Source organism: Pleurodeles waltl, chromosome 12, assembly GCF_031143425.1.
Source record: "Pleurodeles waltl isolate 20211129_DDA chromosome 12, aPleWal1.hap1.20221129, whole genome shotgun sequence".
In the NCBI taxonomy this organism is placed as follows: Eukaryota; Metazoa; Chordata; class Amphibia; order Caudata; family Salamandridae; genus Pleurodeles; species Pleurodeles waltl.
This window is the reverse complement of record NC_090451.1, coordinates 635,724,690-635,743,068: the sequence shown is the minus strand read 5'-3', so window position 1 is coordinate 635,743,068 and position 18,379 is coordinate 635,724,690. Positions and strand designations below refer to the sequence as shown.

The 18,379-nt window shown below is 47.1% G+C and overlaps 1 protein-coding gene across 5 annotated transcripts in view; it reads right to left on the bottom strand.

Moving 5' to 3' along the window:
* The window catches only part of LOC138268449 (mothers against decapentaplegic homolog 4-like), a 430,729-nt gene that overhangs the window by 70,534 nt on the left and 341,816 nt on the right, over positions 1 to 18,379 (bottom strand). For all 5 annotated transcript variants that reach the window (XM_069218099.1, XM_069218104.1, XM_069218102.1 and 2 more), the window contains one exon: positions 16,302 to 16,470. In XM_069218099.1, the coding sequence (XP_069074200.1) occupies positions 16,302 to 16,470 (169 nt within the window). The remainder of the gene's footprint in view (positions 1 to 16,301; positions 16,471 to 18,379) is intronic.

Sequence of the window (18,379 nt, the reverse complement as noted above, 5' to 3'; positions counted from 1 at the left end):
GAATCTTGCATTTGCCGAGGTTTGTTGGTGGTTTTCCAGCACCACTGACCGACTGCATCACGACCGCTGAGGTAAAACATCACTTGCATCACTTTGAAACTCCTCTTCCGCTCCTGTGCTGCACTGCTAAATTTCTCCGTCTACCGTCGACCTGGTCCTACATCCACAGAAGGGTGGTTAGTGGCTCCTGCCACAACCGGACATTCTATCTCAGACTGGACTTGGTCCCCTTCCTTTGCAGGTCCTCTTCTGTCAGGATCCACCTTTGGGTTCTTCCAGTCTCGTCTGGGTCTTGAACAATCCTTTTCCAAAGGCCTTCTGTTGGTTTTTGGGAGAACCAGGCACTTACCTCTGCTCTACTCCTGGTCGTTGGGAGTCACCCTGGTACTCATCTCTTGGGGTCCCTAGTTCCTCCAGCTCCCATCTACTGATTCCACTTCCTTGGGTGGGGGACTGTCTTTCACATACCATTTATTTATTTAGTATATGGTTTGGCCCTCCCTAGGGCCCTCACTATTTGCTATTGCTTTCACCAATGCTTATTGCTTTCTGTGCTATTTACTGATTGCTAATGTGTATATAATAGTGTGTTTACTTACCTCCAGTTGGACTATTGCCTATAGAGTATTTTAGTATTTGTGTTACTAAAATAAAGTACCTTTAATTTTGTAACACTGTGTGGTTCTTTCATGTGTGTAAGTGCTGTGTGACTGTAGTGGTATTTCAGAAGCTTTGCATGTCTCCTTCATAAGTCTTGGCTGCTCATCCACAGCTACCTCTAGAGAGCCTTCGCTTCCTAGACACTGTCTACACTTAACTGATAGGGGATACCTGGAACTGGTATAAGGTGATAACACCATAGGTACTCACCAGGCCAGCTTCCTCCGTACACTCCTTTGTGGAAGCTCCACTGCAGCTGCCAGAGTTGTTGTTCCCATCTAGGCGCCTCTGAAGTAACCTTACTGTGCCTGCTGGTGGTAGGACTGCTGCTGATTCTGATGGGGTTGTATGCAGGGTTTGGTAAGGTGGTCTTTGAATAGGCCGAATATTGGTGACTGTGAAAATAGTCCAAAGGGAATGAGGTCTGCAGGGCACCCATGGCTTTAGCAGTGTCTGTGTACTTTTTAATCCTTTCTATTATCTAGTCTACTTGTGGACCACAAAAATGTTCACTATCAAAGGACAGGCTGAGTAGATGCAGATGGACTTCAGACTTGAAGCACAAAATATGGAGCGGTATGTGGTGTATGATGAGGAAAATGGTGTTGATCCCTTCAAATGCGGCGCCTGCAGCATGTAGTGTGCAGCAGACAGTGGCAGTGGAAGTAGTCTTTCCTTCTGCTACTACAGCTTCCACCATCTTCCTGAATTATTCAGGAAAATGCATCACTGACTCCTGCATCGCATTCCATTGCGCCCAATCATACTGAGAGAGGAGACCTAAAATGTTAGCTATCCTCCAGTGGGTGGTGGCTCCTATCATTACCATCTTTCCCGCAGCATCCAGCTTCTTGTTCTTCTTGTCAGGTGGGGAAGTTTGACCTGTGGTGTGAGCATTAGTTCACTTGTTCACTTACACAGGGTTGTGCAACAAGGCAATCAGGAGGGACCTGAGCCTGGATGTAGCTGGGTCACTAGGAACGGCTTATACATTTTTCTCCACCTGGGGCGATACCTCCTTTGTCTTGACAAGTCCTTGAAGGTACCTGCAGCTGACTTCAACATACCCTACAGCATCAGGAGGAACTGTACTTTCCTCTCTGACCTGAACAATGTCGCCACTAAGAAGGCATCCTCCTTGTGGAGGAAATGCATATCCACCTTGTGGAAGCTGGCTACCCTTTGTATTACCTTGTGATACAACATAGTGTCGACTGGGGTGGATGCCCATACCAGATTATGATCCAGGTCTGGATCTCCTGGGGGATCAACATTATAGTCACCTCACGGATCATCAGTGGGTACCAGATTAAACAGTGTATGGTAAGGGTCAGTGGGGTGAAAGGGGTTGCCGTCTTCTTGAAAGGAGTATGGCAAGCTGTAAGGAAATGCCTCCTTGGCATGGTTACCCCCTGACCTTTTGCCTTTGCTGATGCCAAGTTATGATTTGAAAGTGTGCTGAGGCCTGCTAACCAGGCCCCAGCACCAGTGTTCTTTCCCTAAAACTGTACCTTTGTTTTCACAATTGGCACACCCTGGCATCCAGGTAAGTCCCTTGTAACTGGTACCGATGGTACCAAGGGCCCTGATGCCAGGGAAGGTCTCTAAGGGCTGCAGCATGTCTTATGCCACCCTGGAGACCCCTCACTCAGCACAGACACACTGCTTGCCAGCTTGTGTGTGCTGGTGGGGAGAAAATGACTAAGTCGACATGGCACTCCCCTCAGGGTGCCATGCCAACCTCACACTGCCCATGGTATAGATAAGTCACCCCTCTAGCAGGCCTTACAGCCCTAAGGCAGGGTGCACTATACCATAGGTGAGGGCATAGGTGCATGAGCACTATGCCTCTACAGTGTCTAAGCAAAACCTTAGACATTGTAAGTGCAGGGTAGCCATATGAGTATATGGTCTGGGTGTCTGTCATACACGAACTCCACAGCACCATAATGGCTACACTGAAAACTGTGAAATTTGGTATCAAACTTCTCAGCACAATAAATGCACACTGATGCCAGTGTACATTTTATTGTGAAATACACGCCAGAGGGCATATTAGAGATGCCCCCTGAAAACATACCCGACTTCCAGTGTGGGCTGACTAGTTTTGCCAGCATACCACACACCAGACATGTTGCTGGCCACATGGGGAGATTGCCTTTGTCACTCTGTGGCTAGTAACAAAGCCTGTACTGGGTGGAGGTGCTTCTCACCTCCCCCTGCAGGAACTGTAACACCTGGCGGTGAGCCTCAAAGGCTCATCCCCTTTGTTACAGCGCCACAGGGCATTCCAGCAAGTGGAGGTGCCCGCCCCCTCCGACCATGGCCCCACTTTTGGCGGCAAGGCCGGAGGAGATAATGAGAAAAACAAGGAGGAGTCACTAGCCAGTCAGGACAACCCCTAAGGTGTCCTGAGCTGAGGTGACTCTGACTTTTAGAAATCCTCCATCTTGCAGATGGAGGATTCCCCCAATAGGATTAGGGATGTGCCCCCCTCCAGGGAGGAGGCACAAAGAGGGTGTAGCCACCCTCAGGGCTAGTAGCCATTGGCTACTAACCCTCCAGACCTAAACACACCCTTAAATTGAGTATTTAGGGGCCCCCAGAACCTAGGAAAACAGATTCCTGCAACCTGAAGACGAAGAAGGACTGCTGACCTGAAGCCCTGCAGAGAAGACGGAGACACCAACTGCTTTGGCCCCAGCCCTACCAGCCCGTCTCCCCACTTCGAGAAAAATGGCAACAGCTGCGCATCCCCGAGGGTCCAGCGACCTCTGAAGCCTCAGAGGACTACCCTGCATCTAAAAGGACCAAGAACTACTGAGGACAGCGGCCCTGTTCCAAAGAAACTGCAACTTTGCAACAAAGAAGCAACTTTTAAAGACCACACATTTCCCGCCGGAAGCGTGAGACTTTCTACTCTGCGCCCGACGCCCCCGGCTCGACCTGCGGAGAAACAACACTACAGGGAGGACTCCCCGGCGACTGCAACCCTGTGAGTAGCCAGAGTTGACCACCCTGAGCCCCCCAGCGACGCCTGCAGAGGGAATCCAGAGGCTCCCTCAGACCGCGACTGCCTGCTTCCAAGAACCCGACGCCTGGTAAAGACACTGCACCAGCAGCCCCCAGGACCTCAAGGATCCGACCTCCAGTGCAGGAGCGACCCCCAGGTGGCCCTCTCCCTTGCCAGGTGGTGGCTACCCCGAGGAGCACTCCCCCTTGCCTGCCTGCTTCGCTGAAGAGACCCCTGGGTCTCCCATTGAAACCTATTGCAAACCCAACACCTGTTTGCACTCTGCACCCGGCCGCCCCCGTGCCGCTGAGGGTGTACTTTTTGTGCTGACTTGGGTCCCCCCAGGTGCCCTACAAAACCCCCCTGGTCTGCCCTCCGAAGTCGCAGGTACTTACCTGCTGGCAGACTGGAACCGGGGTACCCCCTTCTCCATTGAAGCCTATGCGTTTTGGGCACCACTTTGGCCTCTGCACCTGACCGGCTCTGAGCTGCTGGTGTGGTAACTTTGGGGTTGCCCTGAACCCCCAACGGTGGGCTACCTTGGACCCAACTTTGAACCCTGTAGGTGGTTTACTTACCTGCAAAACTAACAAATACTTACCTCCCCCAGGAACTGTTGAAATTTGCAGTGTGTCTAGTTTTAAAATAGCTTATTGCCATTTTTGCCAAAACTGTACATGCTATTTTGCTGATTCAAAGTTCCTATGATACCTAAGTGAAGTACCTTTCATTTGAAGTATTGATTGTAAATCTTGAACCTGTGGTTCTTAAAATAAACTAAGAAAATATATTTTTCTATACAAAAACCTATTGGCCTGGAATTGTCTTTGAGTGTGTGTTCCTCATGTATTGCCTGTGTGTGTGTACAACAAATGCTTAACACTACCCTCTGATAAGCCTACTGCTCGACCACACTACCACAAAATAGAGCATTAGAATTATCTCTTTTTGCCACTATCTTACCTCTAAGGGGAACCCTTGGACTCTGTGCATGCTATTTCTTACTTTGAAATAGTACATACAGAGCCAACTTCCTACACAAGCCATCTCTTGAATATCGGGGTGGTGATTATGAGGGCAGTGGTAGGGTGGGGGAGTTTGTGGTGAAGTAGAAATTGTCCATGCTGCAAGAGGAGGAGCGGTACATCTGAGACAGCTCTAATGCCCCTGTCCTTGTGTGTTTTACGCTTGGGACCTGTGGGAGGGATAGCTCTTCCTCATAGGTCAAACTTCTCTTCTGAGACAAAGTCTTTGGGGGCTTGGGCGGCATTGTTGTGGAGATCTGCCCCATCTGTGCGTGGCTGAATAGACGTTTTAGCATCCCATCCAGCTTCTGCTAAAGCTGCTGTGGGATGGGTTGCTCCTTGACCCTGACAGCGTCTTCGGACACAAAGGGGCTTATGATGCTGATTGTGTTTTTGACGTTGAAGGCTTATAAGCCGGGTCTGTTCTCAGTGCCTGCGTCAAATTGGTCTTCAGCTTCTAAGGCCTGTGAACTATTTTAAGGCCCAACAGCCACAAGGGGGTTGGTGCCAGTGGATGGGAGCATAGCAGGCTCTAAGGCCCTTGGCTGGTACCTCCCAGAGCCAGACAGTGGTGGAGCTCCAGAAGGCTGTGTTTTAGACTATGGGTTAGATGCTCAAAGCCCTTGGGAGTGGTGCTTTACTCGAACTTGAGGTCTTTTTGGTAGCCTAGTGTGTGTTTCCTGCTGACCATAATCATGGTCCTGGCTGATGTTTTTTTCCAGGGACCAGAAGATGCGAAGGCAAGAGGAGCCTTCTGGTCTTCTTCTGGATCAGAGTTGGAAGAGAAGGTCGACTTTAGTCTTGGCTGCAGGTGGTATAGCAGGTGTGCCCACCTTCTCTTGCTTCAGTGCTAAAGAGTTTTCTGCAAGCAGAAGATTAGGCAGGACTTGCATATGGCGTTGTTGTCTTCAGGGGAAGGAAGAGGTTACACACCTTGTGTTGGTTGGTCCACAGGAACTTCATGTGGCACTGGGACAGTTCTGGAAGGGCATCATTTCTATCTCCCTGACTGTGTTTTCCCTAAAGCTGATGTTGAGAAAGTCATCATTATTGAATGGCACGCAGCCCGAAGTGGGCCCAAAGCCCTAATGTTTGGAGTCCGTCTTTGGGAAGAAAGTTTAGAGAAGCACAGATGATGAAGGTTGTTTTTTACCCAAGTATCAGGGTCAAGTTGGCAGATTGGGCTTGAATGAGAGCGTGGGGAACAGTTCGACCTCTGAGCCCTGGTAATACCCATATGACCCAATGCCAGAAAAAAAAAAACAACATGGAGTTTGGTGCCCATGAGCATTGACAACCAAGGGAGGAGTCACCAAATACCTTGTGACTTGAACAAGGTCTTTAAAGAAAAACAACTTGCAAAAGTCTGAGTGCAGCACAAGATGGCAGGAGTATGAAGACTGTGGCCCTCATTACAACATTGGTGGTAACTACCGTCTACCGCCACGGCGACGGCCGCCAACATACTGCCGCCGTGGCTACCAGCCATCTACGCATATCATGACCGCCGACACTCATGGTGGCAGACGGAGGTAAGGCGCCGCTGCTGACAGCAGCACGGCCACGCCAGCAAAACACCGCTGACCGTATCATGACCAATGATACGGCTTGGCAGTGTTTTGCTGGTGGACGCTCCTGCTGACAGCAGCACCACGGACCGTCTCAGGCCGGAGGACCCCCTGCAAGCAGGTAAGTCAGGTTCTCTGACAGGAGAAGGGGGTGGGGGGTGTTGTGTGTATGCGGGGGGGGGGGTGCGTGTATGTTTTGGAATGCGTGCATGAGGGTGTGAGTCGCGTTGAATGCGTGCGTGTATGAGTGATTGTGAGTGTTGTGTGTTGTGAATGCATGTGTGTGACAAGGTATGTTGGTGTGTTGATATGTATGTGTGCATGCGTGGGTGGTGGTGGGGTATGCGTGTGTGCATGTGTGTATATGGGTGCGCATGCGGGTGTGTATATTTGTGGGGATGGGCTGGAGAGAGATGGGGCTGGCGGGGGAGGTCTCTGGGGAGGGGGAGGGGGGCCAGGGAAACTCCTATCAGTGCCAGGGAAGGGATAGTGCCTACCGCCATGGTTTTCGTGGCAGTAAGTTTGGCACGAAAACCATGGAGGTAGGCCGGGTTGTAATCCCGAGGGTGGGATTGTGACAGCCGCCGGGCTGGAGACCGAAGTCTCCAGCCCAGCGGCTGTTACCACCATGGCGGACGGTGTGTTAAAGTGACGGTCTATGATGGTGGTTACCGCCAGGAACAAAATCCCTTTTCTTTTACAGCCGGAATGTTGGCGGTATTAACGCTGCTTTAATACTGACCGCCAGGGTTGTAATGAGGGCCTATGTGTACCTACAGCTAAACATGTTATGAATATGCAATGACACAGACGCTATGTCAATTTGTAGGCATATGCTTGCGCATATGCATACCTACAAAATTACAGGTTTCCTTTTTATTTGGTAATCTGAGGATTTGTAAATTTAACAAAATAGAGCTACAGTGATATTATAAAGCATAGCTTAAAGCGCTTTACAAGAAAAATAAGGAATGGTTTCTTACCTGTAACTCCAGTTCTCTCGTAGGGGTATTTCCATGATAGTCATAAGCATTGAATAGTTCCGCGCGCCTGCGGGGACCCCGGAGCACTGATGTGAAGTATATTCTTAAGTGCAAACACCAGCCGTTTAAAGAAAAGGTCTGTCAAAAAACACTTAAGAATAACATTGTGCAGCCTATGTGAACAGCTACACAGGCCAAATTGTTGAAAAGAAAATCAATAGTAGTGTAAATTCATGTTCAAACACCTATTTATTCTAGAAATGTAATAACAAATACATTCTCATACTTTATTTACACCTCTGATGAGAATAAAACAATGCAGGGCAGTGTAGCCCATAGGCTGCCATTATACAGAATGTAAATAGAGCTGTGCCTTTAAGAAAAGTAAAGTCTTCCTGTTTCCCATCATGCACAGCAAAAGGCAGTTGCCTCAGTTCTTTTTTGGAGGCTATTACCTGACATGAAGAAAAAACAAAACATTTGTTGGAGTACCCACCTCCATAATATTCATGTTCTATGTCAACTCCACCGGGGAGGAGGGAGGGTTGCTTATGACTATCATGGAAATACCCCTACGAGAGAACTGGAGTTACAGGTAAGAAACCATTCCTTCTCTCGTAGGGGATTTCCATGTATAGTCATAAGCATTGAATAGAGTAGCAAGCCCATCCCCATAGCCGCGGTGGAGTCGATATAAGAATACTGAGAAAAACATGAATCATGCAAACAAATTCTTGAGCAAAGCCTGTCCAACCTGAGCATCTGCCCTAGCGTCTGTATCAAGGCAGTAATGCTTAGTAAAGGTATGGACCGACCTCCAAGTGGCAGCCTTGCATATTTCTGCCAAAGGGACATTTCTCATCAAGGCTACAGTAGCTGCTTTCCCTCTGGTCGAGTGGGCTTTTGGTCTACCACCAAGGGATTTGTTTGCTAACTGATAACATAACATTATACATGAAACAATCCACCTGGATAAAGATTGTTTAGATGTGCCCAAACCTGTTCTGATTGGGCCATAGTTAATAAAAAGCTGTTGTGATTTTCGTAAGCTTTTTGTCCTGTCCAAGTAAAATTTCAATACTCTCTTTACATCCAGAGAGTGCAGAGTTCTCTCAGCAGGAGTAGCTGGATTCTGAAAGAAAGTCGGTAATGAAATTGTTTGGTTCACATGGAAGTCGGAGACTACCTTAGGTAGAAATTTTGGATGAGTTCTCATTACCACTTTTGCAGAATGAAAAACCGTGTAGGGTTCCTGAGCGCAAAGGGCCTGGATTTCGCTGACCCTACGCGCTGAAGTGATTGCCACCAGAAAAGCAGCTTTCCATGTGAGATGCTGCAGCGATGCCTTGTGTATCGGCTCGAATGGCGGCAGCATCAGACGTGATAAGACAACGTTCAGTTCCCATGGAGGAGAAGGCTTTCTAATGGGAGGAAAAACCTTTTTTAAACCTTCTAGGAAATCCTTAATAATCGGAATCCGAAAAAAGGAAGTTTGTGAAGGACTCTTTCTGTATGCTGTTATCGCCGCCAAGTGAACTTTTATTGACGACAGTTGTAAGCCCGATTTTGCCAAACTTAACAAGTATGGTAAGATAGATTGTTCTCCACAAGAAACCGGGTCAATGTTGTTGTGTAAACACCAAATGCAGAATCTCTTCCACTTGCTTGCATAGGCTGATCGTGTGGAAGGGCGTTTTGCTTCCCTCAGAATTTCCATACAGTCCTGAGGTAAGTTCAAATGTCCATATTGCACTAGCTCAGGAGCCATGCTGCCAAACTCAACGATGAGGGGTTGGGATGAGATATCTGCCCTCTGAACTTCGTGAGAAGGTCTGGGCGATATGGTAGCCTGATGTGTGGTTTGAGTGACCGGTGAAGAAGGTCTGGGAACCACCACTGGCGTGGCCACTCTGGAGCAATTAGGATCATTTTGGTCTGAGCATTGGACAGCTTCTGGAGAACTGCCGGAATCAGGGGAAGCGGTGGAAAGGCGTAAAGAAATGCCCCTGACCAGCTTATCCATAGGGCATTCCCCAGTGTCCCTGGATGGTAATATCTGGAGGCGAAGTTTTGGCATTTTTTGTTTTCTGGGGTTGCGAATAGGTCTGTAGAAGGGGTACCCCAGAGGGCGAAAATGGAATGAACGACATCGTCGTGTAGTACCCATTCGTGGTTCTCGCTTATTACCCGACTGAGGGCATCCGCTTGAACATTCTGGATGCCGGGCAGGTGAGTTGCCACTAGCGACAGGTTCCTGGCTAGAAGCCAATGCCAGATTGTCTGGGCCTCTCTGGATAAAATTCTGGACCTGGTGCCTCCTTGTTTGTTCACGTAGTACATAGTGGCCACGTTGTCTGTCTGAAGAAGGAGAGTTTCCGTTCTCAGAGAGGGAAGGAAGGCTTTGAGCGCAAGGTGGACTGCGCGAAGTTCCAGCAGGTTGATGTGATAGAGACTCTCTTTCTGTGACCACTCGCCTTGGACTCGAAGATGTTCCATGTGCGCCCCCCATCCGAGCAGTGACGCATCTGTTACGATGGTTTGAGATGGAGGTCGTTGTTGGAACGGAATCCCCACCAAGAGATTGCTGGGCAAACACCACCACTTGAGGGATTGTAGGGTGTGAGGAGACAGCAGGACTTTGTTCTCCCAATCGTCCCTCAGTTGACACCACTGATCCTCTAGATTTTCCTGCAATGGTCTCATATGGAGACGAGCATTGGGAACCAGATGGATACAAGACGCCATCGAGCCCAGTAGAGAAGCTATTATTCTTGCAGTGGCTTGAGGTCTTTCCTGCAGTTGTTTGCACTTTTGGAGAATCGATAACCGTCGTTCCTCCGAAGGAAACACCTTTCCTAGCTTGGTATCTACAATGGCCCCTAAGTAATGCAACCTCTGAACAGGTGTTGCTGTTGATTTCAGAAGATTGACTTGAAGACCAAGTTTTTGTAGCAGTTGTAGAGTCCATTCGAAATGCTGCTGTGCCTCGAGATAGCTGGAGGCCTTTATGAGCCAATCGTCTAGATAGGGATAGACGAATATTCGCTGTTTCCTCAAGTGGGCGGCTACTACCGCCATGCATTTGGAAAAAGTCCTTGGCGCTGATTTTAGGCCGAACGGTAGAACTGCAAATTGGTAATGGCGTTTTCCGACAGTGAACCTTAGGAATTTTCGATGTTTCTTGGCTACTGGGATATGGAAGTAAGCGTCGCAAAGATCTATCGCACATAGCCAGTCGTCCTGACGTAAATGTGGGTAAATTTGGTGTAAGGCTAACATCCTGAATTTTTCTTTGCGAATCCATTTGTTTGCTGTCCTCAGATCTAAGATGGGACGAAACTCTTGTTTGTCTTTTTTCTGTACAAGGAAATATCTCGAATAAATCCCCTTCCCATGTTGGCTGATGGGAACGGGTTCTATGGCTCTTTTTTGCAATAGGATATTGACCTCTAACTGCAGAGCTTCGAGATGGTGGTTGGCTGTTTTGGGTGGAACAGATGGTGGAGAACTGGTGAATCTGAGAGCGTAACCATGTCTCACAATATTCAATACCCAGGTGTCTGTTGTGATGCGTAGCCACTCGTCTAGATGATTTGAGATACTTCCCCCTACCGGAGTGGGTAACGGAGGAGGGGGAAGCAAAGATTCAGGGCCTAGACGTGGGAGTTTGTCGAGGTGTCTGGGTCTGAGGTGTTGAACGACCCCTTGTCGACTTTCTGGAGAAGCCCCTCTGATGCTGCTGCTGCTGCTGTTGCTGAGGGCGTGAAGACGACCAATGTGGAGCCTGATACCTGTGGGTGAACAGTCTTCTTTGATATGGGCGGAATCCCTTTCGCTGTTCTTTAGGTCGCTCTATGCCTACCGCTTTTAAGGTATCCAGCTCCGACTTCATTCTGGCCATCTCATCATCGGCATGAGAGCCGAATAAAGTGGAGCCTGAGAAAGGCAGGTTCTGTATCCTCTGCTGTGCTTCGGGTTTAAGCGATGTAAGCCGCAGCCATGCATGTCTCCTGAGCGCTATACCATGAGCATAGTTATGTGCGGATAGAGTTGAAGCATCTGCCGCAGCACTTATGATCTGGTTAGAAACCATTGCTCCCTCGCTCACGACCTCTAGGAAATCTTCCCTTTTGTCCCTAGGGAGATGCTCTGAGAACTGTAGTATAGAGTCCCAGAGGGATCGATCATATCTCCCTAATAAAGCAGTGGCACTGGCTGCTTTCATGGTGATAGATGCCGTCGAGCATACTTTTCTTCCTGCAGCATCGATCTTTCTGCTTTCTTTGTCTGGGGGAGCAGAGGAAGACGGTGACGTCGAATGCGATTTCTTCGCTGCCACTATAACTACCGAGTCTGGTACTGGGTCCGACCTCAAGAATAGAGGATCTTGCTCTGGTGGACGGTACTTTTTAATGAGTCTGGAAGGAGCAGACTTTGTTGTAGCCGGCGTGAGAAAAATGTCCATTGCCGGTTCAATAAGACCCGGAACCAGTGGAAGTAAAGGTCGTGAAGATGTCCTTTGATGCAAGGTCTCAAAGATTACTGATGTCGATTGGGCTGGAGCTGCTAACGGGATATTCAGCTTGGTTGCCCCTCTCACTAAGACCTCCTGAAATGTGTTGACATCATCTATGGGAGACACTCTTGGGGATGGTGAGTCTGATAAGGTTGGAGAGTAGTCTCGTGTGGACGATGAAGAATGTCCATGATGTGATTGACGACGGTGCCTTGAGGTAGATGTACGTCTCGAGGAATAACCAGAACGCCCTGCAGATCGCGTTGGAGTCCTCGGAACAGGTTCTGGAGGAGGCGCCGGAAGAGGAGCCGAAGGTGTTACCGGCGTCTGTGGTAAAGGCGACTGCCTTTGTGAGAGCTGTGGTGATGCTGGAAGTAGGATAAGCGAGGCCGAGGATTCTGAGGTTGTATAAACCCTTCTAAGCCTCTTAGATGGTCTTCTCGACGTCGAAGCACTCCTCGACGTCGAACTGCGGTGACGCCGAGTGCCTCTAGACGTCGACTCGTCTCGCCGCTGAGAACCTCTCGACGACGAACCTCGACGTCGGTGCAGTGACGGTGAACGCCTCCGACGGCGAACACTGTCTCTCGACGGCGATCTCCCTCGCCGTGTCGACGGCGAGCCCGACTCGGATCTCCTTGGCGTGGACTGTGTTCGCCGTGTCGACGGCGACCCAGATCCTCTCGACGTCGGGTGTCTTCGCCGCCTCGACGGCGAAATAGCTGTCGACGGCGAACGATGTCGTTTTCTCGCCGGCGAAGCACTCCTCGACGGCGAACATGTTGGCGCCGTTCCCTGCTTCGACGTCGACGCTCTCGACGTCGTCGGAGATCTATGTCGTTTTTCAGCAGGTCTGGAAGGAGTCATGGAGGAAACAGGTTGAGCCCTGGTAGAAGTCTGACCTTCTCCTCGCTCTGTAGTGGAATGGCCACTTTTTCTCCTGTCCTCTTTCGCCTGGAGTCGGATCTTCTCTCTGTCACGAAGGGTTCTTCTAGAGAAGGTTTTACAGATGTCACACGACTCCGGTTTGTGGCTGGATGGAAGACAAATTATACAGACCCTATGTGAATCTGTTTTAGCCTTCTTTCTTCCACAAGAAGGACATTTATCAAAAAGTGAAGGCATTTCTAATTAGAAAAACCTCAAAATTCTGTCAGAATTTAACAGAAATCAGTAGAAAATGATCACTCAAAGGTAAAAACGTCGAGTGAAAATGAAATTCAGAAGATATTTCAATGAATTTCTGTCACAAAAGCTTTTGTGAGGTAGAGCTCAATGCTTCAGGGTCCTGTCAGCAGGAGCCGGAAAAAAGAACTGAGGCAACTGCCTTTTGCTGTGCATGATGGGAAACAGGAAGACTTTACTTTTCTTAAAGGCACAGCTCTATTTACATTCTGTATAATGGCAGCCTATGGGCTACACTGCCCTGCATTGTTTTATTCTCATCAGAGGTGTAAATAAAGTATGAGAATGTATTTGTTATTACATTTCTAGAATAAATAGGTGTTTGAACATGAATTTACACTACTATTGATTTTCTTTTCAACAATTTGGCCTGTGTAGCTGTTCACATAGGCTGCACAATGTTATTCTTAAGTGTTTTTTGACAGACCTTTTCTTTAAACGGCTGGTGTTTGCACTTAAGAATATACTTCACATCAGTGCTCCGGGGTCCCCGCAGGCGCGCGGAACTATTCAATGCTTATGACTATACATGGAAATCCCCTACGAGAGAAAGCGCTTTATGAGTGAGCTGCTGAAGCAGTTTGGAAATGGTTGTGGGTGATGCAACACAGCGGGAGAGAGCAACATGGAGCACGAAAGGAAACACACAGGTGAGAGAGAAAAGCGAGTACAGGCGGTGGAAAGAAGCAAATTGGTGAGGCAGAGTAACTTCGAGGTGGGGAGAAAAAACATGAGGAACCAGCTGGGAAACACATGCACTCTCACTGAGTGCTTAATCGAAAAAGAAATAAGTAGGTCCATAAAAGCAGGAAGAAGCACAGAAGCCAGGCAATCAAAGAGATCTTAAAAGAGGCTTGGCGCCATGGGAGGAACACATAAAAGTTGGGCCACCTAAAACTAGAAAAGGCATTGAATAGAAAGCAAGCAAATAAAAGTGACAATAAACCCAAAGAATGGGAAGTACTGGGTGGGCTGCAAGCTTGTGTATTTTCTTGGTGAGCACACAATACCTCTTTTGCATCTAGACAGCTTGGCCTGTCTGGTAGGCTCAAGCTACTTAGTTTGAAATAGATAAGGGGTCTTGCATTGCTTTATCTATTTCAAACCTTTTACAAACAAGGCAGTTACATTAGAGCAAGCTTCCCTATCACACAGGGGACGTACAGCAAGACACTATCAAGGTATGCTTCTCTCACACAGAGAACAGCTACTCCAAAGGAAGCATCAACGCATGCTTCTCTCACAAACATGGCAGAATGCTGCACAGGCAAAGCCGAGAGGAAGCATTTACCCCTGAAGAAGTGAGGTATAGCTTGCTTTTGAAGTTTGGGGATAAAAGTTTATATTTCCCATTTATGTCTACATTTCTGCCATAGCCATAATACTCAGCATGGATTCTCCTCTTCTGCCTCTAAGGTGTAGACTGGCTCATGGCAAGATGGGGTCCAAATGGAGCTGGCCACTTCCTCCATTTTGCTGATTAGTGATAGAAGAGCATGGACAAGTTTTGTTTCTTGACCTGTTCTCGATATTAGTGGAGGCAAAGGGAGGCTGGTATGGCAGGATGTCTCCAAGTAACAGTACACCCGAGATGAGTCCTGCCAGACTTTTTTTTCATATGATTCTCACGCAAGAGGAAGCAGAGTTCAGGGTTGTATCTCCACTCTGGTTCAATGGAAAGGTAGAGGGTTTCCATTAAAATAATGAATAACGCCCCTCAGGAAACTGAAGGTGAATTAAAGTATTGCAAGTTTTGGGGGAATAAGAGGTGTGAACTGGGACTAGAGAGCGGAAATTATGTGAGAAAAACTATAGTTCAGGGAGGGAAGCCTGCTGCTCATTTTCATCAACATGCTATTTAAAGTCTCAGTACATGAGCTGTGTCCAAGCTTTAATAGGGCATACTGCACACAGGGGAGTCCAGGGGACGACACAGAGTTTCAAGACCTCAAAAAGTAACATTCTTGTGATGGGACAAACTCAAGCATGACATCGGTATTCGATGCCCATCACTGAGGGGCATAGAAGCCACTAATAGTGTAGCACCTTGGAAGGAGCACAAAGTGGGCACCCTTTGGGTGCAGGAGTTGAGGGTGCCAGGTTCCTCCAACAAGAACCCCTTGTCCTAGAGGGTGCAGTCACACTGCATCTGTCTGTGAATGAGTCTCGGAGCCCTTCAACATGCACACCATTCTGCAGGCAGTGAATAATTAGCAATAGTTCTCGAATTGCTGATTTTTCTTTCACTGCTGTGCTCTCTCCAGCACAGAACCAAAATCTGAACTTTTGCCTGCACTGCAGCGACTGTATTTTTTGTAACTGGATGCCTGGTGCTCTCATTGGCTAAATTCTACCAAATAAGGATGTGCACTGGCACAAACCAGAACTGTGCACCTCATTACCTGTGCCAGGTGCAGATCAAGAAGGAGCACCTGATGAATAATGGGCACCAAATATGGAAGTAGAGTCAGACAAAATATATTTGTACTATATCAACCTTTCGTTGAGTGTCTTATTTTCAAATCCAACCACCACAATGACAGACCCATCAGACCCTCTCCAACCTCAAAAAAACAGTTCACCTGATTACAACCTTTGTGCAACCTGGTTTCAAGGAAGGCACACAAGACGATTGTAAAAACAAGGAAATGGTATGTAGCTGTATTCCAAGGTAAAGCTCAGCCATCAAGAGTAGCCACCAGGTGTGTCCTTGCACTGCAGGGCTTGCCACCTTTAGAAAGTTACCCAGCACATTCTAATGATCTAAGTTCTAACAGAATGTTCTCCCTGTCACCAAACAATGGAAGGCACATTAAAAAACATTTTTGAGCTCACAACCTCATGGAAACAGAGGGATGTTAGCACAAAGACTGCCATCCTGGTGCCCATTACTTTCTCCCCTAGAATTAGTGAATTTCACCGTGCACCCACCCTTCTCTCTTCCTCAAGGGTACTTTAAACTTCTAGCTTAGTAAGAAGATTGTCCTTGCTGTCTTCTTCACTTGATCCATTAATCTAGGGCTAATAAGAAAATGTACACTTTATATGTTTGACAAGCTCTTAGGTTCATCATTAACAGTACAAAGAAATCTTTTATTCTTCGGCTCTTTGAAGCAAATATAGAGAAAACCTATCTGAAAATAATCACACTTCCATGCCCCTGCATTTGTTTTCTGTGTCTGTCATGGCTACCACAGTTAGGAGACTATGCGTTCTTTTGTGGCTCATATACACATTAGCAGGTCTTTCTAAAGTATGGCTTTTTACAAAAAGATGGCAGTCACTGATGGAACATCTATGCAAAAATAAAATAAAGCATGCTCCAAGTAATAAGAACATGTACTCATATACCTTTATATATGCTCCTGGGTATATTTTGTGGACTGCATCTCCTGGAGCCCGGCCTGCTTCCCTGTCCAGGTAAAAACTTTGTACGAAAACGGCATGATCACTGAGACATCTCATCCACACATCACCTTCACCTCGGCACTCCAGCTGCACGCCTTTACCTATATGTAACCTGAAGGAAAGGGATTGGAAGAATACGATTCACTGACCTTGTGAAGCGATAACACTGAATGTAAGCATTAGGGTATAATCACGTGACAACTTATCTTCGAGAATTATTAGCTGGCCAATGCAAGTTAGAAACTAAACACACAAGGCAATGAGAATATTTAAAAGGCTACACAATAGGTACCAGTGCAATATTGGCAGGAGTTACCATAGAGAGGTCTGGTGACATCACAAACGAGAATGATGTAGGCCAAGTAGTTTGTAAAGCTCATCAGATCACTGATATAGCATTATAGGACTTATACGTTATCGTTATTTATCTTTCATATTACATGTTCCTTTTGGTGCACTTAGCTTGAAGAGTTTTTTTCTTCTAAAAACTAAATGTTTATTAAAACTAAAATACTAGACAATACTGTTTGGTTGTCAGTGGTAAAAAAAGAGAACCCTCTCCAATTACATAGATAATAATGTAGGTTTTTAAAAAACAACCTTTATTTTGAATAAAACCACATTATGTCCACGGAAGAGTAGTTGTTAAATTAAAGCTAATAAAATTTAAAAAACTAATGACCCTCGCTCTATGAGAGTTGTCTCCCATAGCGTGTCGGTCATTTTGCTGTTTTCACCCCCCCCTTAATGCCTGGTATTAACAGGTGGTGACGGACAGTGAAAACTGGCCGTTTGACAACCCACTCTAAATGAGGGCCTCACTGTGCCTCTCGGTCTTGCTCCCATTCCACCAAAGAGCCGATTCTAAATGTAGTCCCAACGCATCTCCAGTACCCGAGACAGTCCAGACAGTTCAGAATGCAAACCCAGAAGCGTAAACCCAACTGAAGTGCCTCATGCATCTGCAGGGCCTGTAAATGTGTCATAGGGAACTTAGAGCTTGCCAAAGACGCAAAGCATAGCCTCACGCACAAAAGGCTTCAGTTTGCTGGGAGGTCACCAATGTGCCATAGTACTCGAGATGCATTAGGACTACATTTGGAATTAGCTCCTTGGTGGAACAGGAGCAAGACCGAGAGGCACAGTGAGGCCCTCTTTTAGAGTGGATTGTCAAATGGCCAGTTTTTGCTATCTGTCACCACCAGGTAATACCAGGCGTTAACGGGGGTGTAAAAACTTCAAAATTACCCCTATGTATGGGACACAACTCTTTTAGAGCAAGCGTCTTCCGTTTGTGTTATTTTCAAACACAAAACCTGCTTTGGCATTTTGTTTTTGAAAATATAGGACATGTTAAAAGTTAGACCAATGACACCATTGTGTTGGCAGAGCTACCCAATGTTAATACATTGACTGGAACTGCTGAGATGGCAGTTCCTGGCAATTAAGAGATATCTGCTGGGCCGGAAGACATCTCTAGATCTGGAGGATGAGTACTCCATCAGGGCAAAAGAGTATTTTACTCGGTCTCTCTGTAGTTGGAAAAAAGGTTCTTCCAAGGTTATAGTCTGAGTGTTTTACTCTGTCGCTTTGATGGAGTACAGATATGCCCCACGGTCTAAACTGGCTCCTAAATCTCAAAACTGCAGCCTCGCTGAGCTAAGTATTTCAATCCTTTTATTGAGCAAAAGCCAACAATAATGGGAGTATTAGACAAGGACACACACACATACACAAAACCAGAGAAATTCAACAGTGAAGCTCTATTGTAACTATAACTTGCGCCCTTCGCCATGGACTGCCACTTACCCCACACATTCCATCAGTAATTACATGTTCTATAACATCATTCATAATATAACTGCAGCATTTGCACTAAAATTAATGATAAGAAAACTGTGCATGGCGGGGGAGAAAGTTATAGTGACCTTAGACCAAGAGTTATAGTCACTTGCGATAACAAAAATTTGAATTTCTGTGCGTTTAAAATCTGATCCTAACTATTACATCCCTATATATAC